The sequence below is a fragment of the Hyperolius riggenbachi genome, chromosome 2 (genome assembly GCF_040937935.1).
Source record: "Hyperolius riggenbachi isolate aHypRig1 chromosome 2, aHypRig1.pri, whole genome shotgun sequence".
Lineage (NCBI taxonomy): Eukaryota > Metazoa > Chordata > Amphibia > Anura > Hyperoliidae > Hyperolius > Hyperolius riggenbachi.
The window spans coordinates 312,197,139-312,223,500 of record NC_090647.1 but is presented as its reverse complement, the minus strand read 5'-3'; the positions used below and the strand labels follow the sequence as shown (position 1 = coordinate 312,223,500).

Below are 26,362 nucleotides of genomic sequence, written 5' to 3'. Positions count from 1 at the left end.
GATCACTGTTTATATTGATAATCTGGAAGGTAGTTGAAGGAGGGGTCGTAGACTGCAAAGTCATTGCTCTGCTTATGGCCCTGCCTGGTCTTAATCTGCCTTTGCTTCAAGTTATTGTGGATAAAGATGTTCTTACAAGCTACTGAATCATGAGGTGTTCTTAGTTGTTCACACGTGACGTCTCCATTTTGTCCTTATTTTGTTAAATGAAGCTTGGTGTAATTGCCTTCTTAAAACAGAAGGAAATTTGCAATAATTCAGTTATAAATGAACATTTGTGGTTACCCACAATGCACTACTACTAAATATGCAAATTATCCCTTTTCGCCCTTGTTAAGCCAAGCAAGCATCCAGAACCACTGGTATATAGCAAGCCTATAGCTTTAAGTTTTACACAGCCATATCAAACCCACATGTAGACAGCCTGTTTCGGACTTTGGTCCTCATCATTACATGGCAGGGATTGATAAGGCTGTATGAAATTGGGCTTGGACGAGTACAACAGAGTAACCAAGCAGCTCAGGGTGACCCAAACTACTAGGAATGTGTAGGGGGATAAAAGGGACCAAAAAGCCCTCTTACTAAAAAAGCAAAGCTTGGTGTAATTGCCTTCTTAAAACAGAAGGAAATTTGCAATAATTCAGTTATAAATGAACATTTGTGGTTACCCACAATGCACTACTACTAAATATGCAAATTATCCATTTTCCCTTTTCCCTTTTTGTTAAATAAATAACATCACAGTGGATCTGTTATGTGTTGTTTTGCACCTCTGGTTAGATTTAAATAATTTTAGCATCTGCTACACACCAGGTGATTTTTCATATTACTGTACATAAAACTGTACATACATTACTGTACATACATAAAACTGAAAGAGGGTGTGCTTTCTTTTTGTTATGACTGTAGTGCCAACTCTTCTTAGAAATTCGCACTTGAAGGACAACTGAAGCGAGAGGGATATAGAGGCTTCCATATTTACCGGTACTTCCTTTTTTAGCAATACCAATTGCCTGGCTACCCTGCTGATCCTCTGCCTCTACTACTTTTAGCTGTAGACCCTGAACAAGCAAATGCAGATCAGGTGTTTCTGACACCATTGTCAGATCTGGCAAAATTAGCTCATGCTTGTTTCTGGTGCTATTCAGACTCTACTGCAGCCAAATAGAACAGCAGGGCTGCCAAGTAACTGGTATTGTTTTGAAGCCGGATTGTGACCATAAAAATCAAATTTTAACAGCAACTCGTCTGAGTGTATTAAGTGAATAAGATGCTAATCCTGCATTCAAAACTTTTTCTGCTGTTATGGTTTGGAGTTATCACATACCTTAGGAGCACTGGCCCTTTAATTGCCAACCAGTCACCTTAGGAGCACTGGCCCTTTAATTGCCAACCGGATCTTTTTATCTATAATGTAGTCCGCCTCTTACCTTTATTCCCCCCCCCCCTTCTAATGACATAAGACCGTGAACTTCCTAGTGTAGACCTCAGTGGGAGTGTCTGAAGACTCTGGGAGGAGGGCGGGTAACGAATAAACAATTAGCAAGAGGAGAAAAACCAAGTGAGAGAGGAAATGTCATCAGGATTAGCTTCGTTCATAGGTAACCGAGATGGAAACTATCTAGAATAGGATTCTCTGATTTTCCTTTATAAAATTCACAGGAATCATAAACGTAGACCGTGCAATACATTTGTTATGTAAGTGGAACTAGTATTTATCTACTTATATATGTGTGTGTTTTTATTTGTAGATTAGCACGGATGTCACTTGTTCTTTAAATGAAATAATAGTAATTCAAACATTTGTATAGTGCTTTTCTCCTGTCGGACTCAAAGCGCTCAAGAGCTGCAGCCTCTGGGACACGCTCAAGAGCCCACCCTGCAGTGTTAGGGAGTCATGCCTTTAACTCCTTACTGAATGGGCACCGACCCTAGCCAGGATTCAAACCCTGGTCTCCCTCGTCAAAGGCGGTGCCCTTAACCAGTACACTAATAAACATGGCAGCCACCATATTCTTCTCACTTCAGTTGTCATTTAAAACCTAAAATAACCCATCCTATTTACAATCAGAGCTATACACAATTATTTACCTCATCTGCTTAATTTTACTTCAGTTTCATTTTAGGTTACGGTGAGTCATTATCATTACACAACTAAATGGACCCGTTTCCTTGCAAAAATAAATAAATCACAAAAATTATTAAGTAATAAAGTTAACAAGAAAACAAAAATGAAAAACATACTTTCCTTCCAAGGACCATCACTATAGGATATTCAAATAAAGGAGGTAAAGCCACAAGATGCTCTGAACCCTTTCCACTAATGCTATGTGGGAATTAAATATCCCTGAAGTTGAGCTGTAAGAGATAGGTCTGCTTTATATGGAATTTTAGCACCTAGTGGCTGTGCATAGTATTGCCCACAGACTCTGCTACCTTCACAAAACAAAGGAACTGCATGCTTTCTGCTTCACTCTAGGTCTCTTACCCCCTCCCTCTAGGTGCTACATGTAAGCTGTTCAGCTGCCAACCTTTCCTTTTCCCAGGGACATTCCGGACTACAGAACTAATGAGGCCAGGACTGAAAGCTATTGCTTATGCATCAACTAGAAATACAAGCAACAACATAACTGATCGGTTTCTATTTACCCGGGTGCATAGAAAAGCTCATAGACTTTACACACCAATTTCAGAACAGAGGTTGTATATAAGATATGTCAAGAAAAAAAGGCTATATGTACTGTCTATTTGAAGATTGTATCTGCAGCTTGCAACAGGAAATGCTAAGAACTCATGCATTTATATTATCCACATGCATTATTGAGTAGTACCTAGTACTTTAAAAACAGGAAAGGCTGCTTGATACACAGGTGGCGTCATGTTATGGGGAATCCAAAGGTGTGACTGTAGGATGGGAAATATGGCATCTGTAGGGTACACAGAGTATGCAATTTACTAATCCAAGGCCTGTGAATTTCAGCTGTGTTCACTTTAAGCATTTACTTGTACTATTTTTAAATTCTCCTAGGCATGACTGGTTGCTTGCAGTGAGTGTAGTTTCACATCACTTCACTATCACTAATTTGACCCACTTTGTCTCCTTCAGGTAATCAGCCACTGTAAGGCTTAGTGCACACCAGAGCGGTTCTGCTGCGGTTTGCGATCCGCTTGCGGGTGCGGATCCGCTAGGGTAATGTATTTCAATGGGGTGGTGCACACCAGAGCGGGAGGCGTTTTGCAGAAACGCATACTCCTGAGCTGCTGCAGATTTTGAATTGCGGATGTGTTTCTGCCTCAATGTTAAGTATAGGAAAAACGCAAACCGCTCTGAAAAACGGCACTTCAGAGCGGTTTGCCAGGCGTTTTTTGTTGCAGTAGCTGTTCAGTAACAGCTTTACTGTAACAATACATGAAATCTACTACACCAAAAACGCTTCACAAAACCGCAAAATGCTAGCTGAAACGCTGCAGAAAAAGAATAAAAAGCGTTTCAAAATCTGCTAGCATTTTGCGGATCTGCTAGCGGTTTTTGGTGTGCATCAGGCCTGTGAGAATAAAATAACCTGAATCATTTCTTTAAAGACTTAAATAACACTGAAGTGAAAAAAACGTACGAAAGAATGAATTGTATGTTTAGTACGGATAATTAATAGAACATTAGTAGCAACAAAAAGTGTCTCATATTTTTAGTTATATAGGTTTTTTTTATAACATTGTATCATTCTCTAATATTTGCAGTTTACAAAGTACATTCTGCATTTAAACTATGAAATAGAGAAGAGTGAACGACTGTTTAAACTTCCATGCAGTAAAATCTTATCTGAAGTTGTCTTTCACCGTTTCTTTGATGTATAAGTACTTCAGAAAATAGCACCGTAGCCGACTAAATTAGTCAGAGAGTTTAGAGAAGCTCTTTTGCATAGATAACAAAGTGAAGTTTCTTAACTCTTCCTGTACTGGAAACTATATATGGACTTGTTTCTTTGCTACGAATGTTCTATTTTTTAGCTGTACTACACATACAATTCATTATATCATAAGTTTATTTTCACTTCAGACTCCCTTTACTCTCATGCTGGTATCCAACTTAATCACTTATGTGGTTTACAATGGATTATCTACGTCCTGCAGGCCTTCAGTTCCTGCCCAGGGATGTAGACAATAGTCAATTGAATCAAACGCTGCAGGTCGCTCCCATGCGCATTCTTGCCAGGGATCGTTAGAGGGGAGATGAATGAATGGGAACGCAATCCCCGTGTCAATTATAAAAACTTTGCAGGGAGGGAAAAAAAAAAAAAAAAAAAAAAGACAAAAAATATATAGTTACGTTAGCTACTGAACTCTTAAAGAGAACCTGTAACAAAATAAGTTCCCCTGGGTGGTAATCCCCTCGGGAGGGGAAGCCTCAGGGTCCCAATGAGGCTTCCCCTCCCCTGTAGCTGCAGGCAGTCCAGTGCTGGCTTTCCCAATGCGTCCCGGAATCCTCCCACGACAAGCCTGACAAGTGCTGATAAGCGCTGATTTATTTACCTTTCCTGGCTCCAGTGGGGGCGCTGTTGCGGCTCTCCGCACGGAGATAGGCTATTTCTGCCTATTGCCGAGCGGAGAGCCGATACTGCGCCTGCGCTGGAGCCGGGAAGGTAAATATTACGTCCCCGTTGTTCGGGGAGCTTTATCGCCGCCGCCGTGGGACCAAGGGGGATGGGAGAGGTTTTTTTCGTTACACGTTTTCTTTAACCACTTGACGACCAGTGGATTTCTGTCTGATCTGTGCTACGTGGGCTCTCCAGCCCGCAGCACAGATCAGGATTATGCCAGGGCGATCAGACTTACCCCCTTTTTTTCCCCACTAGGGGGATGTCCTGCTGGGGGGGTCTGATCGCCGCCGGCTTCCTGCGCTTTGCGGGGGGGCTCTTCAAAGCCCCCCTCCGCAGCGTTCTCTGCGCTCCGTCCCTCTCCCTCCCTCTCCCTGTGAGCTGCGCAGGATGGATATCCGCCCTGCGCATTGAAGGATAGGCTTCAGCCTATCATATGCCGGCGATCCCCGGCCAATCAGATGCCGGGGATCGCCGATCTGCCTTACGGCGCTGCTGCGCAGCAGCGACGTGTGATGTAAACAGCGGGGATTTCTTCCCCGCGTGTTTACATTTTGCCAGCGAGCCGCGATCGGCGGCTCTCCGGCTGTTCACGGAGACACCCTCCGTGAACGGACATGGAAAGGCCGTCCCGTTTCCATGGAAACCCGCAGACGACCAGTTTACGCCAATCGGCGTTAGCTGGTCGTCAAGAGGTTAATATGTATGTTAAGAGGGTATATTCCTGTTAATTTTGAAAATATGGGCTTGTAATTAGTGATGGACGCAAAACTGAAAAAAATGCACCTTTATTTCCAAATAAAATATTGGCGCTACACATTGTACTAGGGAAATATTTCATACGTCGCAATAACCGGGACAAATGGGCAAATAAAATGTGTGGGTTTTAATTACGGTAGCATGTATTATTTCAAAACTATAATGGCCGAAAGCTGAGAAATACATTTTTTAATTTTTTTTCCGATAAAATGCATTTAGAATAAAACAATTAAATGTACCACATAAAGAACGACTAAATAGTGGTGAAAAACAACCAAGATATAGATAATTTCATTGTGATAGGTAATAATAAAGTTATTGCGAATGAATGGAAGGAGCGCTGAAAGTTGAAAGGTGAAAAACTAAAACTAAATGGTTTTGTGGTTACTAAAAAGTCTGCTTATATTGGCTTAAATTTCTAGTTCAAGCTTGTGTTTTTTAATGCATATTGCGTGTAATATATAATAACTTGCAACACATATAAATGCATTGCACATGATGTCCTGTGCTATTTCAGATGCTGCTTGGTTTCTTCCACCATCACCCAGGTGAAGTCACAAAGTGCTGTTTTCAGCAATATTATAAAGTTAAAACAGAACTACAACAATCACCAATAGGGATGGTCAATGAGATACAAATAAATTCCAGCTTGATGCAGTATTACGCTTATATTGCATGCAAATTCATGCAGCTTAAAAATGAATCATTCGAATTCCACCTTGGCAAGATCTGAGTGGTCCATGTTTAAATTGCGTTAATTTGTATGCAATACAATGGATCTCACTAACCATCCCTAATAATGAATATAACATAGCATACCCTGGAGCTCTCCTTTAATCAATACACAAGGCATTACCTCTGCTTTTTGTTTTTCTCCTGTGTTATTTGCTATAGCCTCTTTCTTTGATGAAGGATCTTTCTGCGATAAAGGATTTCCAGGGACTTGCTCCTTATCACCTTTGACATCCTTAGAGTCAGCAGCCTGTCTATTGACACGTAACGGGGTGTCTCTTTTAAGTCTCGACCTGTGTACTTCTTCAGTCTTGTACTTCTCCTGGCTTATAATATCAGACAGGTGATGAAATGATGAAGTCCTTGACGTGGTTTCTTTGTTTAGGAAAACTAGCAGAGAGTCTTTGGAGTCTATCCTAATAGTGTGACATTGATGTGGAGTCCTGCAGTCAGAAAGGATGCAGGTGTCTTCCAACAGCCAAAAAGCATTGCATGAGTGGTTCTGCCAACAGAAACCATGACAGGAGTTCACAGTCTGTGGGCCAGCCTTCACCTTCAAGGAGTGGAAATTATCCCTAGTCCGTAAACCCAAACCAAAGAGAATTCTTCCTTGTTGAGTCAGAGAACTGGTCTGTGTGGCGTCTTCGAAAGAAAAGAAAACAAATATAAGATTTATTTCAACTTAGGTGCATCTTTGCTAGGTTTCTGTTTGCAGTGACGGCAAGGCCATTGTCTGTCCTTTCCTTCAGGACAATAGTGCAATTCATCAGCTCACTGCACTCTTTACAATACAAAGCCCATTGACAAATCTGTGCCACTTGGCACAAAGGGATGGGAATATTCAGATCACTTGCTGTCTATACTGCTGCTATAGTATCTATAATGAGATCCTTAAAAAGTATTGCACAAGCTCAGTTATACAATATGGGGGAAGACTGACTGCAAACCATAACGTGTTACCTACACTGACTGCTGGCGAGTACAATATAGTACAGAAGTATATTGATTGCAAACTGTACAAGAGCACATCTGCTGCAAGCAGAGTCTATACAGAGACAACTGTGGTAATCAAAACAGAGAGTAGGATTTAAATAGGAACACTAAACATATGCTCTAAACCTTCTGAGATATCTATTTATTTATTGTATTTATAAAGCGCCAACATATTACGCAGCGCTGAACATTAATTTAGGTTACAGACAATATTTAGGGGTGACATACAGCAATATGACAATACAGGAATACAAGAAAACCAGATCACACACCATAGTATGAGTACCAGGTAATGCTTAGTCAGTCACTGGATGGAGCATGGAGATTAGGCAAGTTAGGTTCACTCAGATGCATAGCATGAGTTCACAGTAATGAAGGTGCAAGATCAGGTAGGACACAAAAGGAGGAGGACCCTGCCCAAAGGCTTACAATCTAGAGGGAGAGGTAAGGACACCAATGGTAGGGGACCAGAGTTCAGCTGTAGGTTTAGAGCACTTGTGAGGGGTAGTAGGCCAGAGTGAAAAGGTGAGTTTTGAGGGCTTTCTTGAAGATGTTGAAGGAGGGGGCTGCCCTAATGGGTGGAGGTAGGGAGTTCCATAGTGTTAGAGCAGCTCTTGAGACGTCCTGGAGGCGTGCATGGGACTGGGTGATGCGGGGGGCGGTTAGGCGAAGTTCATTGGAAGAGCGGAGTGAGCGGCTAGGTGTGTACCTCTGAGTAAGATCGGAAATGTAGGTTGGACAGGTTTTGTGGACAGATTTGTAGGTCAGACACAGTATCTTGAATCTGATTCTGGACTGGATAGGAAGCCAGTGGAGGGATTCTAGGAGGGGATCTGCCGTGGTGGAGCGATGGGAGCAGTGGATAATTCTGGCTGCTGCATTCATGATGGACTGCAGTGGGGCTGTTCGGGTCATAGGGAGACCAGACAGCAGGGCATTGCAGTAGTCAAGGCGGGAAATTATGAGGGCATGGATGAGGAGTTTGGTGGTGGCAGAGGTCAGGAAAGGGCGAATCTTACAGATGTTACGAAGGTGGAAGTTGCAGGACTTAGTGAGGTTTTGGATGTGGGAAGTGAAGGAGAGTGCGGAGTCCAGGTTGACACCCAGACAGCGGGCTTAAGAGGTAGGGCGAATGGTAGTGTGGTTAACAGTGACATGCACATCTGGGAGGTTCGTGGATGGCCGGGGTGGGAAGATCATAAATTCCGTTTTGTCTAGATTTAGTTTCAGGAACCTAGCGGACATCCAGGAGGAGATGGCTGATAGGCAGGAGGAGACCAGGAGACCTTGTCCATGGTCGTGGTGGATAGGTCAGGGGTGTGGAGGTAGATCTGGGTGTCATCTGCATACAGATGATAGTTAAAACCCATGGAGGAGATAACCTTGCCAATTACTCCTGGTCACAGATCTGTAACCAAGTATAAAGCTAGAAGATAACCGGTGCTTTGCTGGCTTCAGCATGTATGCAAACTGAGTGCCGGTGCTGTAGTAAGGGGGACTAGAGGCACTATATTCTCCCATACAGACTAGAGACTCCCGTTAGTGCTGCTGTCAGGAATAACCTGTTCTCTCTGAACCTTTCAACTGTCATAGTAAAAGTCTAAAAGGCTCAGAGGCTGCCCCCAAGAAATGTAACAGGCTAGAATGGTCATATAAACATTTGCTTAAAGTCCCTATGGTCCTTAGAAGCCCATAGGTCTTGGCATTACAAGCACTTCCTTCCCAGCAGACCTTAACAGAAGACACTTTTTCACATTTTACTACATTAAATGGTCCAAAGGATAATTCAGGCATTCCTTCTCTTCCAGCCTCTCTGTAAGGGGTGCCTATTATACTAAGCTAATAGCTGCATATCACTGACCACTGACTTCAGCATTCTTCACCCAGTCTAATATACAGCTTTCCCATGGGCACAAATCATTTCCAGTGAAATAGTCACACATTAGCTTATGTTTGTAGAAATCAATGTGATCTATGAGTGATACATGGTTGTAAGATCAGTGTAGCGGTAGAAATTACACAGAGACTGGGATAGCAGTGTGAAATGCACTTATGGAATCAAGGATGCTAAGTGCTGGATCATGAATTTACAATAAATACCATTCTTTAGTGGGCTGCTGGGTGGAACATGGGGTAAGTGCTGATACAGGAAGGGATTGGGGCAGAGCTGGAAGAGATAAAGGGGAAGGCAGAGTGCCATACCAACCAAGTAAGTAAGTAGTGTGCATGTGCAAGCTCCTCCCCTCTCTGCTTTGAATAGTTTGTTTTTCTATCATGCATAGAGACATTCAGTTGCTTATTATTTCAAATCCATGCAGACATGCTCTCCTCTGTCCCTCCCTTTCAAAAAAGTGAACAAGGAAAACATGGAAAACAGTTTTCTGTTCATTGTTGGATGAGTTATCAAGGTCAGTAATACAACAGTTCCAAAATAAACTAGAAAAGAGAGGGCTGCAACCCTTTTTTTCCCTCTGCATATCAGTCAGCACCCACCCTGCATGGAGGGACGCATAACAGTTTAACAGTTCTCAGCTTGTCCACAGGAAGACACGCTAACCTTTCACTCTGACATTTTGTTACTGCATAGCAAGTGTTATGACTCAAAGATGTGGCCTCATACATAGGAGAGGTTTGTGCATGCTACAATATTTATCGAGCCTAATCCCAGTTAAAGTACTTTTTGTTCGTGTTTAAATGTCTGTCAAGTGGATGCCACTGTCCACGTGTTTAGTGTAAATCCTCTCAGAAAGAGGAAGGGAGGAACAGCAAAACAAAAAATCCTGAAGATTTAACAGTTCACTACTCTGCAAGAAAAAAAAAGTTCTATCTACTGCAATTTATTTGGCTGGAGATCCACTTCAATTTTCTTCATGTCTTTGCTTTCTAGCATTCAGGTATTATGCATTCTGGCAACAAAGCTATCAGCCTATACCATTCTTCTAAGGACAGGTCACAGTTTACAGCTTGAAAATGCACTGCTGAACAGGGCAGTAAACACTAGAGTGAGGGAGCCCCCCATGCCGTTTAAAAATTGAAATCACGATTCCAGCTTTGACTACCACATGATCGTCAAAAGCTGCAGTTTTTTTAACCTCCTCCCCCTGCAGTGGTGTCCCCCCTCCGCTCTCTCTCTCCTCCTCCCTCCGCAGTGATAGTGGGAGGCCGGCGCTGTTGCTCACCATGCCTCTTGCCAACGCAGATCGCACCACCAGTTCCGCTCTCCTCTGTCCACGGTACCAGGGCACGCGCCTTGATGACTTCATCAAGCTGCGCCCCAAACTGTAGACAGGGAGGACGGGAACTGGAGGTGGGGTCTGTGTGGGAGAGAGGCACAGTAAGTAATAGCATCGGCCACCCGCCATCGCTGTGGAGGGAGGGAGGGGGAGGGAGAGAGAGAGAGAGAGCAGGGGGATCCTGTACTGCGGCACCTATACTGGCTAACCTGTACTGCGGCATCTATACTGGCTAACCTGTACTGCGGCACCTATACTGGCTAACCTGTACTGCGGCACCTATACTGGCTAACCTGTACTGCGGCACCTATACTGGCTAACCTGTACTGCGGCACCTATACTGGCTAACCTGTACTGCGGCACCTATACTGGCTAACCTGTACTGCGGCACCTATACTGGCTAACCTGTACTGCGGCACCTATACTGGCTAACCTGCACTGCGGCACCTATACTGGCTAACCTGCACTGCGGCACCTATACTGGCTAACCTGCACTGCGGCACCTATACTGGCTAACCTGTACTGCGGCACCTATACTGGCTAACCTGTACTGCGGCACCTATACTGGCTAACCTGTACTGCGGCACCTATACTGGCTAACCTGCACTGCGGCACCTATACTGGCTAACCTGCACTGCGGCACCTATACTGGCTAACCTGCACTGCGGCACCTATACTGGCTAACCTGCACTGCGGCACCTATACTGGCTAACCTGCACTGCGGCACCTATACTGGCTAACCTGCACTGCGGCACATATTGGCTAACCTGTAATGCGGCACCTATACTGGCTAACCTGTACTGCGGCACCTATACTGGCTAACCTGTACAGCGGCACCTATACTGGCTAACCTGTACTGCGGCACCTATACTGGCTAACCTGTACTGCGGCACCTATACTGGCTAACCTGTACTGCGGCACCTATACTGGCTAACCTGTACTGCGGCACCTATACTGGCTAACCTGTACTGCGGCACCTATACTGGCTAACCTGTACTGCGGCACCTATACTGGCTAACCTGTACTGCGGCACCTATACTGGCTAACCTGTACTGCGGCACCTATACTGGCTTACCTATACTGGGGCACCTATAGCTGGCTTACCTATACTGGGGCACATATAGCTAGCTAACATTTGCTGAGGCACCTATAGCTGGCTAAACTATACTGGGGGCACCTATACTTGGCTAACTATACTGAGGGTACTCATACTCACCATCAGTGTGCTGATCCATCCTTGTTTATCAAAAATCAAGAACAGAGATCACAATTTTTGACAGAAATAGGGCATTCAATCTTTTCCTAAAATCGTCAAGGCCTACTTGCTTGCTTGTTTAAAATAGTGGTGCTGCAGTGGCCAGCGTTCTGCGACTTGATTGCACAGATTAGATGGGCGGGCACAGCAGCCAGTAGGTGGGCCATGAGGGGGAGGGGGAATTGGGCCAAGCAGGATGATGATGTGTGAGGGACCCCAAAATTTCTGATGGCGGCCCTGCTGCCAGCGGTGCTAACCACAAGCAACCCAATGTTCCTACTGGTGCTTCACACATGATGCATTTAATAAGCTGCAGCAATGACATCGCTATAACTTAAAGAAGTGGATTCCCTGTGGGATTAACAAGTAAACTACAGAGCAGCACTATTCTGCAAGAATGGAGACTGCCAGATACAATATTTACACATAATCAGCAACTATTGTTTGCCAGTCACATGACAAGTGGAACTGTCACTGTGTCTGCAACACCAGGAAAAGAAGAAGTGCACATAAGGCTATGATGAAGACTATCGTTTTAGGAGGAGAGAAAAACAGTATATTCTAGTTCACCTAGTGAAACATTACTGCCACCTATCCCCTTTCCTTGAAATTAAGACATCCCCTGAAAGTAAGCCCTAGCAGGAATTTCGAGCATGCTCAAAATATAAACTCTACCCCAAAAGTAAGCCCCAGCTACAGTAATGGAAAAAAGTATGGGAATTTGTGTTTCTACAGGAGCAGATGGTCTCATGGGCAGGACCAAGGCTCCGTCATTGGGCCAATCACTGCACTCGATGCTACTCAACGAGTGCAGTGATCGGCCCAATAACAGAGCCATGGTCCCGCCTACGAGAACATCGGCTCCAGTAGAAACAGAAGTTGTCGTACTTCTTACCCATAGAAGATCGGGGACATTGCAGCATGGAGCTGGGGAGAAAAGACGGGGATTAGGGAAAATCACAGGACACGAGGGGCAGCACAACATGGAGCTAGGGGAGGAGAGAAGGATGCAGAGGGACATCGGAGGACCCCAGGAGGACATAGGGTTACAAGGGACACAGGAGTTTAGGGAATAGAGGAGGACTCAGGTACAGAGGGGGACACCAGGACAACACAAAAGGTACAAGGGGGACACAGACACACAAGAGGTGGATCCAACAGAGGAAGAGGTGGCACAGTGGGGAAGGCAGGATGACACACAGCACAGGAACGTGTGTGTTCACAGAAATAAAAGAAATCGACTGAAAATAAGCCCTAGCACAACATTTATAGCAAAAATTAATGTAAGACACTGTCCGAATTTTTGGGCAACACGGTATTTATATTGGAAATACAGTCATAAATCCCTCTTCTACAATGTAGTGCTACCAGCAGTAGATGGGCAAGCTTAGTCTGAATCCAATTCTGGCTGGTGTTTTGAAGCACTGGCCAACAAAGACTGAGAATGACCTGAGAGGCTGCAATATTGACATCACCGCAGCTTTACTAAGCACCATCACTCTGTCACTACCTATTAGACTCTGCAGTCTACATAGCAGGGAATTCTACCACTCCTCCCCCTCCTTGGGGGCGGCTCTGACCTGATTACACTTTATATGTCAAGGATGGTGATGTGAGGCGACAAGAAGTGTGTGCCTGGAAGTTCAGAGGTACTTCACTGCTGGAAACAGCTAACCCTTTAAATGCGGTTCCTAATTAAAGTAGTAGATGAGCTCAGGTCTATTTACCCATAATACTGTTCTGCTATGTGCGTTACAAAGAGGATTATCAAACTGCAGTTGTGGCTGTACACAGATTTATTACTCTTTCCATAACTAATTTATTCAGTTTATATATCGCTCTAACAATCCATTCTAGAGCTTTAAAATCCATTAAATACATTTTGTATAGATTTAATGTAACTTGTGCAGCAGTTGTTTGTCACTGGTTTCCTAGCTACACACTTGCAGTCACTCCCGCATCACCTTGCAGCAGCCCTCTGCAGTTACAAAGGTAGCCGTAGAGGGAAGGAAACTATCCCTCACAGAAGCCATTGGAGGGGTAAGCAAGCAGCAAGTGCTAGTCTGCAGCAGGGAAATCACTATTAAAGTACTTTTGAAGTGGGAGGAAAAACTACTGAATTACACCCATGGTGGGCTAGATTACCCAATCCTGAGACTCCTCATGCTGTTAGTTGTCTTCAGGGTCCCTCACATTCCCTTTGTATTCAACTGGCTTCCTCCACTGATTAGCCTCCTGGAAGTTCCCCCCAGTGGGGACAAGCGATTAAAAAAAATGCACATATGCAGCACATATGCAAGTTTCAAACCGTGCATGCGCAGCAAATGAAAGCGCTTATAAACAAATGCGTTCTTTCACTACCCATGTGATTCAAAACTTTGGTGATTGAAGGTTACCAGCACTTCCCCAAAGCAAAACAAAAACAATTCTCATCAAATCTCTGTACTGTTCAAGTATTTTAACAAGCTGTAATATACAAACATGCAAGCTATTATACATATAAATAGCTTGCAGCTATCATGGGTCTGAACATAAACATGTCATTAGTAGCAAACCTAGTGACTCAGTCAGACTGCGAAGGGATGCAAAATGCTCTTGCTTTGGGCAGAAATATAAAACAAAAAAACTAAAAAAACAAAACAAAAAAAAAAAAACCCACAGAGACCAATTCTTGGATTCTTTACACCAAACCATATACTGTTGACATAGTTTACAGGTTTCCTAAAAGGGTTATACCAGCTGCAGAGTTAAAGTGTACCAGAGATGGTAATATAAAAAGATTTGATACTTACCCGGGGGCTTCCTCTAGCCCCAAAAGCATGAGCGAGTCCCTCGCCGTCCTCTGGCAATTTGCCGTTCAGCCACGATCAACCCCGGTAACTGGTTCAGTCAGGTCAGTCGGGGTCTTCTGCACATGCATGGACCTCTTGTGCATGCGCAGAAGGCCCCGACTGAGGCAACTGAACCAATTATGGGGGCTGAACGGCAGACCGCGGGAGGGCAGCGAGGGACTTACACGTGCTAATTGGGGCTGGAGGAAGCACCGGGTAAGTCTCAAATCTTTCTATATTACCGTCTCTGGTTTACTTTAAATCAGAAGATAATATGAGGGTCATTCTGAAAGAAACAATGGTTTGCTTTTATCTGCAACACATTGTTCTTTCTGTGTAATTTAATTTGCATCTGTCAGGTTTACTACTTCTCTCCCTGCACCGCTTGTCACATGGCTGCAGAACACCAGTAAGGGTTTGTTCAGCAGTATTAACATGAACCCCTCCCCCAGTCAGTTTCTCATACCAAGAAAGTAATAGTCATTTGTTTTTATCTGCCACACAAAGTATTCTTTCCGTGTAATTTAAATTGCATTGGTCAGGCTAACCTAATTTTTTAAAAGGGAATGAAAACCTTGTAAAATGATATAATAAATGCACAAATAAAGGAGGTGATTATGTGGAGAAGTAATCAGAATATGCAGTGTGTCTAAAATAAATAAAAGGTTTGCTCAGTTGAGAAATTGAAAACTTCTTTAAAGGATACCAGAAGCGAAAATAATCTAATTAAATAAATGGTTGTATCTATCTTCTTTCTACTAAAAAGGACTTTTTAAGATATTAAACAGTTATTTTATGTGTAAATCTACTTTAAGTTTTAACTGTTTTATTGTTTTGCTCAATGACACATTCATTAAAGTATGCCAGAGCTAAAATTTGTGAACAATTGACCCCTTTTATCTCTTTCCTGCTCTTAGAAGCCATTTTCTGTTAGGAAAGTGTTTTATAGTTGGAATTTCTTATCAGTGAGGGTCACACTGTAGTCACTTCCTGTCTGAGTCAAGACTGAGTCTGCCACTTACATACCTGATATTTAACTTTTTCAGGCAGAGAAAGAAAAATGGAAACACAGCATAGTTATTAGTGTGCTTGGCACTGTACATACCCATGTCTATCTCATGTCACACGTCACTTGTATCCTTTAAAACTTTCCAGATGGCCCTCTCAGTAAATGACATTCACTAACATAATGACTGTTTTAGTAATGACATATGTATGAAATATCAGGTAGATTTTTTTAAGTGAATGGCAAGATTGTAGCAAACTATTAATCTGCATGTTTTATATTCGTAATCAAGCTGCACTGATGATGCAGCCCAAAGAATAAGTTCATGTACAATGTGTAGCTGCACATTTATAATAACCACAGCTATTTTTCTGTTCAGTGTAAGCAGATGAACATGAGAGCCATTTTGTTGGCGTGCTAAAGCTTACACTTAATTTATGGTCACTGCTCATTGACCTGTAGAGTGGAATAAATCGGTCACAATGCTGGAGAACAATAGACTTGCCTTCATAAATAAAAGGCATTTAACATCCATCTACCAGCTGTTACTTCTTTATTTAACTTTATATTTTACACATAATGTACAGCAGTTCTAGAATTTAAGCATTTAGTCACAGAAAATATAAACAGTAATTGCAGTCGGCAGAGTTTGTACACAATTCATTCTTTATGCCATTGCGAACGCTCTTGAAGGATGGCATGGATAGGTAAGAGTGTTACCTGTGCTGCAGAAAAGAACACTCAGGCATGTCAGTGAGCAGAACAGGTGCAGTGTTACAGTGCAGGTCACCTGCCTCCCCGTGGGGCGTCTCAATGTCAGCACACAGTCAGAGGACCGCACTTCTTTGAGGTATGCCTTCATTGTGTTTCTGTCTAAAGCGCGGTGTCTGAAACACAAGAAACATAAAAAGACATGCAGCTACATTAATATAAACATGGTAATGAAAATATTTAATAGCAATAAAAGAAATTCCATGACACATAATTTATATGGTAATCAAACTGTTCCCTTAACATGCTAGGCAATGGGATATCATCATGATGATCTTCTGCCTTTAATATAATCTTAGAGGACCACTATTGCAAAACAAACCTGTAAAACTATGTACATTTGTTCCAGTGCAAAATGCATTCTAAATTAATTGTTCATATGTCACTGTCACAATAGATAATACAAATCTGCCAGATCACAGAGGTTTTAGTTAGTAGTGCACCCCTGTGTATTTCCTTTATTAACAAAAGCAATCCCTGGAAAGAATCTATACACAGATGCTGGCCAGCCTCTCTACCTGTTTGGACACTATTTTGGCTGTGTGACTGAGCAACTGCTTTAGTGCAAATCTGGACAGCATGCTGCAGATTTATGCAGCATGCAGCCGAATAGCTGGTTCGGGCTGCGGTCATGCAGCAGAACAGCAGTTGCAGCTGAATCTGAAAGGGCTGGGGCTCCCAGTGGATATAGGCTCTAAGTGCTTTTGAAAATTACCCTTCCCCCCCCAAAAAAAAACCCCATCCCCCATGAGGAGATGGACTAGTACAAAATCTGTCAGAACTGTCAAAAGTGACAGCGACACAGGAAAGAAATACATTTATTGTGCATTTTGCATCTCAAACTATAGCAGCCAGTGCAGTGCAATCACCCCCAAGCAACTACAGTTTTTAAATTATGATTAAAAAAGGCAGACTTCATATTTCTCTCAGTTTAGACTTCCCATAAACCATCAAACATTAAGGCTAGAACTTTGAATTTCTCTGGACACCCAGGAGTTAATAATTACCTACTAGAAGACATCATGTGTCTTGCATCATTCGAGAAAGTAACAGCTGGTTATTATAGAGTGAGTCCCATGTGAACACATCACACAGAACAAGCTCAAGTCTAACAGGATATTCTATTATTTTCATTGCTTTCACATAAACTGCCAAAGCTACAGGTCTTGTGTTTAACAGGATTGTTTTCAAACTAGATGCCTAGTTTGAACTGTAAATTTACTCTGATGGAGGAAGACATTAAAAAAAATAAATGGTAAGCAGTGATCAACAAAACAAAAAGACCAATATGCCAATTAGCCCAACCCTAGGCAGGATTTGCAAGTCAAAGATGCCCCCAAACCTCTGCTACTCAATGTTTCCTTCCCCCAGTCTATTTCAATATAGATAGTGGGAGAGGCTGGCAAAGGTTGTTTACCAGCTGTGATTGCTGAAATGCTGTCACTGTTTGGATGGCCACCAGTGACTGCAAATGGGATTGCGGGCAGAAACCCTGGGCCACTTGTGTCTGATAGCAGAGACTGGGGCCACTTGTGACTGATGGTAGAGATTGGATCACCTGCGATTGCCGACAGAGACCTTGGAGGATACTGGAATTTTTGGCAGTAGACAAGACAAGACATAACATTTATATCGCGCTTTTCTCCTGGCGGACTCAAAGCGCCAGAGCTGCAGCCACTAGGACGCGCTCTATAGGCAGTAGCAGTGTTAGGGAGACTTGCCTAATGTCTCCTACTGAATATGTGCTGGCTTACTGAACAGGCAGAGCCGAGATTCGAACCCTGGTCTCCTGTGTCAGAGGCAGAGCCCTTAACCATTACACCATCCAGCCAGTAACCTAGCCTATGACTTCTAAAGAGATTGCGGGACCCACCTGTGAATCTGATGGAGACGGAGGGCCACGTATTAACTGCATGAAGAGATCAGAAACCACGGTAGATCATTGCCGGAAATGGTTCGAGGCAGCACTGACTTGTTCAGATTCTCACTGCAGCACACCTTCACTCTCTCTGCTCTCTGGGATAGATCAAGGCTTTTTCTGCTCTTTGCCTTCCTCAGCTTTTTGTCTTATCACCAAGGATGATTGTGGAAAGCCAAGTTCTGCCACAGAGAGCAGAACTATGAAGCTATGATTAAGGACTGACAGTCCGAAACATGTCAGCTATCTGATGCCTGCCTGGTTGTTTTGGATACATCCATAATATAAGTTTACGTCCTACCGACAAGTGCAGACCCTTCCTTCCTTACTTTGTTCTTCTGACTGTGGTCTTGCTGCCCAGGTCGAGCACTGTGGTGGGTATCGGTGAAGTAGAGCGGTGTTCACCTTGCTACGTTCCTGAAGAGAGCAGTATAGAGTTTTTAGGCTGGAGATTATGAATGGCGGGGATCAGGTGAAAGACAAAGTGCAGCCCTTACCATCTGCCAGCAGTGACATGGTGCAGACCCACTGGTCTATGTGTCAAACAGCATACTGTCACCATAACTGCAAATAATTCATATTTATTATTACTGATCTATAAATACTTCTGGTATATCACCAACATATTATACTTTGTTGGTAACATACTATCATGTCAACTCAGATGGGCTCGGACTGATGCGACTGAGCCTATGACCGGGGCTGATTGCAGCTGAACGGCGGACCGCGGGAGAATGGCGTGGGACTCACACATGCTTATGCTGCTGGAGGAAACCTGGTAAGTATCAATTTTTGCATTTAATTCAGCTCTGATATACTTAAATATATAACTCCCTAACATTATTGCTGGCTCCAAATAAAAAATTGTATATTTTTATAACATTGACAACATTAAACTACAAGATTTATGAAAGATAAAGAGAAGCACAAAAACAAATAACTTAGAACTAGTGAAATACTGGTTAAATGACACCTGAAGTGAGAGGGTTATGGAGGCTGACGTATTTATTTCCTTTTAAACACTGCACATTGCCTGGCTATCCTGCTGATCCTCTGCGTTTAATACTACATAGACCCTGAACAAGCATGCAGATCAGGTGATCTGTCAGAAGTCTGACTGGATTAGCCACATGCTTGTGTATGAATTTCTAATCATTGCAAGTGATTTATTTGAAGCCTATCCACATTGTAAGCAGTAACCTTGTCTGGTTTTCATTGCTGTTCCTTTGCTGTACATAAGCTTTCTTATCGCTTCCTATTCCACTGACAGATTTCAATGGGACAAAATCACAGACTGCAGTAAAAACAGCTTTCAGCGGAGAATTATGATTTCTGTCAGCTATTTATCACTTGCTGCATCCTTTTGGGGAAAGTGCCTCACTTATTTTCCCAGGGTTTTGACATTAGGCCTTTAAAAGCCACTGGAATACCAAAGATTCTAGAGGAATATTTCAGATGTGTCTTTTCCAGAGGCTGATCTGTGTACTATACAGTTATACGCATGTGTATAAATCCAATCCACAGAGATTATGCAAAAGCTGTGATTCGCTAAGGGCTCTTTCACACTACAGGCAGCGGTAAAAGGCTAAAACGCTGCATTTTGGCTGCAGGCGTTTTGAAGGCTTTTGAAGGCGTTTTAACGCCAACACATCACTATCAATTGTAATAAGAAACGCCGCGGTAGGCCCAGAAAAAGCGCCTGGGAGCGTTGAAACGCAACGCTCCAAAACGCGGCGTTAGATGTGAAAGGTAAAATGAAAGTCTATGGACTTTCATTTTACCTTGGAAAACGCTCACTTTGGCCGTGGCGTTAAAACGCCGAAAAAGCCCTCTAGTGTGAAAGGGCCCTTAACCGTACTCTAGCTCAGCACCACATTTCACACAAATACGGTTTACAAAATTAAATTACCCTATTTTTATGGCACTTTTGAAGGCCAAGCAAGCATCATTTTCAATAATGTGGTGAGCAGACTTAACAGTTCTGTCATAAATAAATGAAGCAAAGTACAATAAGCACCAGCCTGTAACACTGTCTGTAACACTGTCTGCTGGTACAGCATTTCCTATACATAGACAGATAATCTTTTGTCCTGTGTCTATGTACTAAGGAGAAAGATTACTCTGTTACACAACCTGGCATCATTCCCAGTGTGCTGCTTTCTTTCCTGTGCAAACACTGGGATACTTCCAATATGCAAACCATACACAATTATGGATGTTTGAATATTTTAATAAGTTCACAGATGCAAATGTGCATTTGGCTCTGTAACATTTGTTTAAAATGTTATTGTGTACAAAAAGTCTAAAGAAAAACAAATACTAAACAAAAGATACACGGTTAATCTTTGTTCTAATGCTAAAAAATTTGGACCAACCAGCCTTTTAAGGTCGTCTCAGCCAAGACTCTTACATGAATACTGTACATGTGTCCCCTAAGCGCACTGTGAAGATCCAATAAACCGGATCTATAGTGTGAGTAATCCCTGAGCGCACAGTTCCCCTCCCTACTCCTCCTGCCAGGAAGCTGCTCTGTCGTGCACCACACCATTGTCCTCCCTCCCCTCCCCATAGAAAAAGATTGCATCACTAAGCTGTAACCAAGTTACATGACTGTATACGCTCATTCATTACCATTCAATGTGGTCCACAGAATTAAGCTCGATCCTGATGGGCGACACAAAGATGTGTATGCAAGCACTTTTAAGTTCGGTTCACACTGGGTCCGCCACCAGACCATACTAGTGCGGTCCTCTCCCTCCCATGCCAGTTCCCAGCACCTTCTAGGATGGTGGGAACATAGCTCTTACTGCTCTCCAGCGACGGGCATGAGGTCAGCACTTAGGGATGTTTACAGGGCTGGTGGGGGACCATCTCTATAGCCCTGGCAAAAATTATTTAAATCCTGCCTAAACAGTATACAATGCTGTTTGCTTGCTAAGCTCCAGTGTAGGGTTGTCAAGCCGTTTCTAGATCCTGGACCAGCCCAGTTACCTAGTCCTGTCGGTGAGGCCAATTACCTTCATATGTTAGCCAGCCATTCCATATCCAAGCCTTGCTTCAGTTTCCCTGTCAGTCAATCCAGTTAGCGCTTCCGTGTCTGTCAGTCGAGAGCCCAGCTTTGATCCAATTGCCCTGAGTTATCAGTCAGTTTGGTCACCTTGTCCTGTCATTCAGTCCCGTTATCTTATTCAGCCCTGTCAATCATGTTGTCCTTTTCTGCCAGCTCTACACCTACTATCCTCATATCTGTCCTGCCAGACAGTCCAGTCTGAAACCTGCCCCTATCCTGCCAGTCCAGTCTACAAGTCCAGTCCTTGTGCTGACAGTCTGACACGACAGTCCACAACCTGTTCCTGTCCTCCTGGATTTATCAGTCCAGTCTCAGCCAGTCATCTATGTCTCTCCTCCCATTGCCAGGTTCACCCTGGATCTTCTCATTACTGGTGTGGGTAGCTCTGGGGATTGCGACCTGGTAACCACGCTAGGCATAGCAGCAAATTACTCTTTGTGGGATACCCAGGTGAAGACCAGTGGTCACTTAAAGAGGAACTCCATTGACAAAGTAGAATTGAGTTAATTAATCAGGAAACCCAATTTTAGATTATTTTTCCTGGTTTCAGCATCAGAAACACTCCCTATATCTACATATTGCAGTATATTGGTATGTAGCCCTGTCCCCACCTAGTGATTTGTGAATGAATGCTTTTACTCCTTGAACTGGACTTTAACTTTCAATACGGTACAGCTACCAAACATATTTTATGATTTTAATGGTTTAAAACAGATAAAAGGTGACTCATGATTGGTTGCAGAAGGTCACTAAAGCCTTCTCTGCTAACTTATTATACAACTAATGTCAGGAGCTTGAAGAAGGGTCATAAATGTCATAAACTTAAAACTAAACATGGTCTATTCCCTCACTTAGATAACTAGCACATAACGTGCTGCTTTAACTGCATTTCCATCATCCAGGCTGTGACCCAGATAAAGGTAGCCTCTTCAGTGCAGCAGTTTACCAGAAGCTACATTTTCAAGAGAATCTGTATTGTTAAAAATCACACAAAAGTAAACATACCAGTGCGTTAGGGGACATCTACTATTACCCTCTGTCACAATTTCGCCGCTCCCCGCCACATTAAAAGTGGTTAAAAACAGTTTTAAAAAGTTTGTTTATAAACAAACAAAATGGCCACCAAAACAGGAAGTAGGTTGATGTACAGTATGTCCACACATAGAAAATACATCCATACACAAGCAGGCTGTATACACCCTTCCTTTTGAATCTCAAGAGATCATTTGTGTGTTTCTTTCCCCCTGCATCTCTCATGCACTGAAGTTTCAGGCTGCTCTTTTCTTCCTGCAAACAGCTTTGCCCTTGTCTGTAATTCCTCACTATGTGAAAGCCCAGCCAGCTCAGAGGACGATTTATCCAGCTTGTAAAAGATGAGAGAGAAGCTGCTCTAATCTAAATAACACACAGGCAGTGTGCATAGAGGGGCCTGGAAGGGGGAGTTCATAGCAGAGCCACAACACTGAAGAACTTGGCAGCCTTCCAGACACAGGCTGACAAGTCTGACAAGAGAGAGATAAGTTGATTTATTACAGAGACTGTGATAGTACAAAGTGCTGCAGTAAGACAGAACACATTAGAATAGCTTTTGGAACTTGTAGGATGATAAAAAACAGGATGCAATTTTTGTTACGGAGTCTCTTTAAGGATTCTGAAGCACCAGTTAATATGAGATCCTAACCCTGAGTCCACCTAGCACTACGTTGCCCAAATTCACCCACAATTCTGAAGTCCTGAACACTGGAGAGATGACTCAGGCCTCTTTCACAGTGCGATGTTAAGTCGCACGTGAAAAACAACTTTTAACCACTTGAGGACCGTGGGTTTTACCCCCCTTAAGGACCGGCCACTTTTTTTCCATTTAGACCACTGCAGCTTTCACGGTTTATTGCTCGCTCATACAACCTACCACCTAAATGAATTTTGGCTCCTTTTCTTGTCACTAATAAAGCTTTCTTTTGGTGCTATTTGATTGCTCCTGCGATTTTTACTTTTTATTATATTCATCAAAAAAGACATGAATTTTGGCAAAAAAATGATTTTGTTAACTTTCTGTGCTGACATTTTTCAAACAAAGTAAAATTTCTGTATACATGCAGCGCGAAAAATGTGGACAAACATGTTTTTGATTTAAAAAAACCCATTCAGTGTATATTTATTGGTTTGTGTAAAAGTTATAGCGTTTACAAACTATGGTGCAAAAAGTGAATTTTCCCATTTTCAAGCATCTATGACTTTTCTGACCACCTGACATGTTTCATGAGGGGCTAGAATTCCAGGATAGTATAAATACCCCCCAAATGACCCCATTTTGGAAAGAAGACATCCCAAAGTATTCACTGAGAGGCATAGTGAGTTCATAGAAGATATTAATTTTTGTCACAAGTAAGCGGAAAATGACACTTTGTGACAAAAAAAAAAAAGTTTCCATTTCTTCTAACTTGCGACAAAAAACAATGAAATCTGCCACGGACTCACCATGCCCCTCTCTGAATACCTTGAAGTGTCTACTTTCCAAAATGGGGTCATTTGTGGGGTGTGTTTACTGTCCTCGCATTTTTGGGGGTGCTAATTTGTAAGCACCCCTGTAAAGCCTAAAGGTGCTCATTGGACTTTGGGCCCCTTAGCGCAGTTAGGCTGCAAAAAAGTGCCACACATGTGGTATTGCCGTACTCAGGAGAAGTAGTATAATGTGTTTTGGGGTGTATTTTTACACATACCCATGCTGGGTGGAAGAAATATCTCTGTAAATGACAATTTTTTAAAATTTTTTACACACAATTGTCTATTTACAGAGATCTTTCTCCCACTCAGCATGGGTATGTGTACAAATACACCCCAAAACACATTATACTACTTCTCCCGAGTACGGCGATACCACATGTGTGGCACTTTTTTTGCACCCTAACTGCGCTAAGGGGCCCAAAGTCCAATGAGTACCTTTAGGATTTCACAGGTCATTTTGAGAAATTTCGTTTCAAGACTACTCCTCACGGTTTAGGGCCCCTAAAATGCCAGGACAGTATAGGAACCCCACAAATGACCCCATTTTAGAAAGAAGACACCCCAAGGTATTCCGTTAGTAGTACAGTGAGTTCATAGAAGATTTATTTTTGTCACAAGTTAGCGGAAAATGACACTTTGTGAAAAAAAAACAATAAAAATCAATTTCCGCTAACTTGTGACAAAAAATAAAATCTTCTATGAACTCACCGTACTACTAACAGAATACCTTGGGGTGTCTTCTTTCTAAAATGGAGTCATTTGTGGGGTTCCTATACCGTCCTGGCATTTTAGGGGCCCTAAACCGTGAGGCGTAGTCTTGAAACAAAAATGACCTGTGAAATCCTAAAGGTACTCATTGGACTTTGGGCCCCTTAGCGCAGTTAGGGTGCAAAAAAGTGCCACACATGTGGTATCGCCGTACTCAGGAGAAGTAGTATAATGTGTTTTGGGGTGTATTTTTACACATACCCATGCTGGGTGGGAGAAATAACTCTGTAAATGGACAATTGTGTGTAAAAAAATCAAAAGATTGTCATTTACAGAGGTATTTCTCCCACCCAGCATGGGTATGTGTAAAAATACACCCCAAAACACATTATACTACTTCTCCCGAGTACGGCGATACCACATGTGTGGCACTTTTTTGCACCCTAACTGCGCTAAGGAGCCCAAAGTCCAATGAGTACCTTTAGGATTTCACAGGCCATTTTTGTTTCAAGACTACTCCTCACGGTTTAGGGCCCCTAAAATGCCAGGGCAGTATAGGAACCCCACTAATGACCCCATTTTAGAAAGAAGACACACCAAGGTATTCCGTTAGGAGTATGGTGAGTTCATAGAAGTTTTTATTTTTTTTGTCACAAGTTAGCGGAAATTGATTTTAATTGTTTTTTTTCACAAAGTGTCATTTTCCGCTAACTTGTGACAAAAAATAAAATCTTCTATGAACTCACCATACTCCTAACGGAATACGTTTGGGTGTCTTCTTTCTAGAATGGGGTCATTTGTGGGGTTCCTATACTGCCCTGGCATTTTAGGGGCCCTAAACCGTGAGGAGTAGTCTTGAAACCAAATGTCGCAAAATGACCTGTGAAATCCTAAAGGTACTCATTGGACTTTGGGCCCCTTAGCGCAGTTAGGCTGCAAAAAAGTGCCAATCATGTGGTACCGCCGTACTCAGGAGAAGTAGTATAATGTGTTTTGGGGTGTATTTTTACACATACCCATGCTAAGTGGGAGAAATATCTCTGTAAATGACAATGGTTTGGTTTTTTTTTTACACACAATTGTCCATTTACATAGAAATTTCTCCCACCCAGCATGGGTATGTGTAAAAATACACCCCAAAACACATTATACTACTTTTCCTGAGTACGGCGGTACCATATGTGTGACACTTTTTTGCAGCCTAGGTGCGCTAAGGGGCCCAACGTCCTATTCACAGGTCATTTTGAGGCATTTGTTTTCTAGACTACTCCTCGCGGTTTAGGGCCCCTAAAATGCCAGGGCAGTATAGGAACCCCACAAGTGACCCCATTTTAGAAAGAAGACACCCCAAGGTACTCCATTAGGATTATGGTGAGTTCATAGAAGATTTTATTTTTTGTCACAAGTTAGTGAAAAATGACACTTTGTGAAAAAAAACCAATAAAAATCAATTTCCACTAACTTTTGGCAAAAAATAAAATCTTCTATGAACTCGTCATACACCTAACAGAATACCTTGGGGTGTCTTTTTTTCTAAAATGGGGTCACTTGTGGGGTTCCTATACCGCCCTGGCATTTTACGGGCCCAAAACCGTGAGTAGTCTGGAAACCAAAAGTCTCAAAATGACTGTTCAGGGGTATAAGCATCTGCAAATTTTGATGACAGGTGGTCTATGAGGGGGCGAATTTTGTGGAACCGGTCATAAGCAGGGTGGCCTTTTAGATGACAGGTTGTATTGGGCCTGATCTGATGGATAGGAGTGCTAGGGGTGGGGTGACAGGAGGTGATTGATGGGGGTCTCAGGGGGTGGTTAGAGGGGAAAATAGATGCAATCAATGCACTGGGGAGGTGATCGGAAGGGGGTCTGAGGGGGATCTGAGGGTTGGGCCGAGTGATCAGGAGCCCACACGGGGAAAATTAGTGCCTGATCTGATGGGTAGGTGTGCTAGGGGGTGACAGGAGGTGATTGATGGGTGTCTCAAGGT

The 26,362-nt window shown here is 42.9% G+C and overlaps 1 protein-coding gene across 4 annotated transcripts in view; it reads right to left on the bottom strand.

Annotated features, from left to right (window-relative positions):
- KIAA0319L (KIAA0319 like) overlaps positions 1-26,362 on the bottom strand; it is a 141,831-nt gene that overhangs the window by 78,503 nt on the left and 36,966 nt on the right. For 3 of the 4 annotated variants that reach the window (XM_068269102.1, XM_068269105.1, XM_068269104.1), the window contains 2 exons: positions 16,125-16,291; positions 6,211-6,728 (listed from right to left, as the gene is read on the bottom strand). In XM_068269102.1, the coding sequence (XP_068125203.1) occupies positions 6,211-6,728; positions 16,125-16,266 (660 nt within the window). In that variant the 5' untranslated portion in view covers positions 16,267-16,291. Of the gene's footprint in view, positions 1-6,210; positions 6,729-16,124; positions 16,292-18,422; positions 18,511-26,362 lie in introns of all 4 variants that reach the window. The other variant, XM_068269103.1, reaches the window with a different exon arrangement.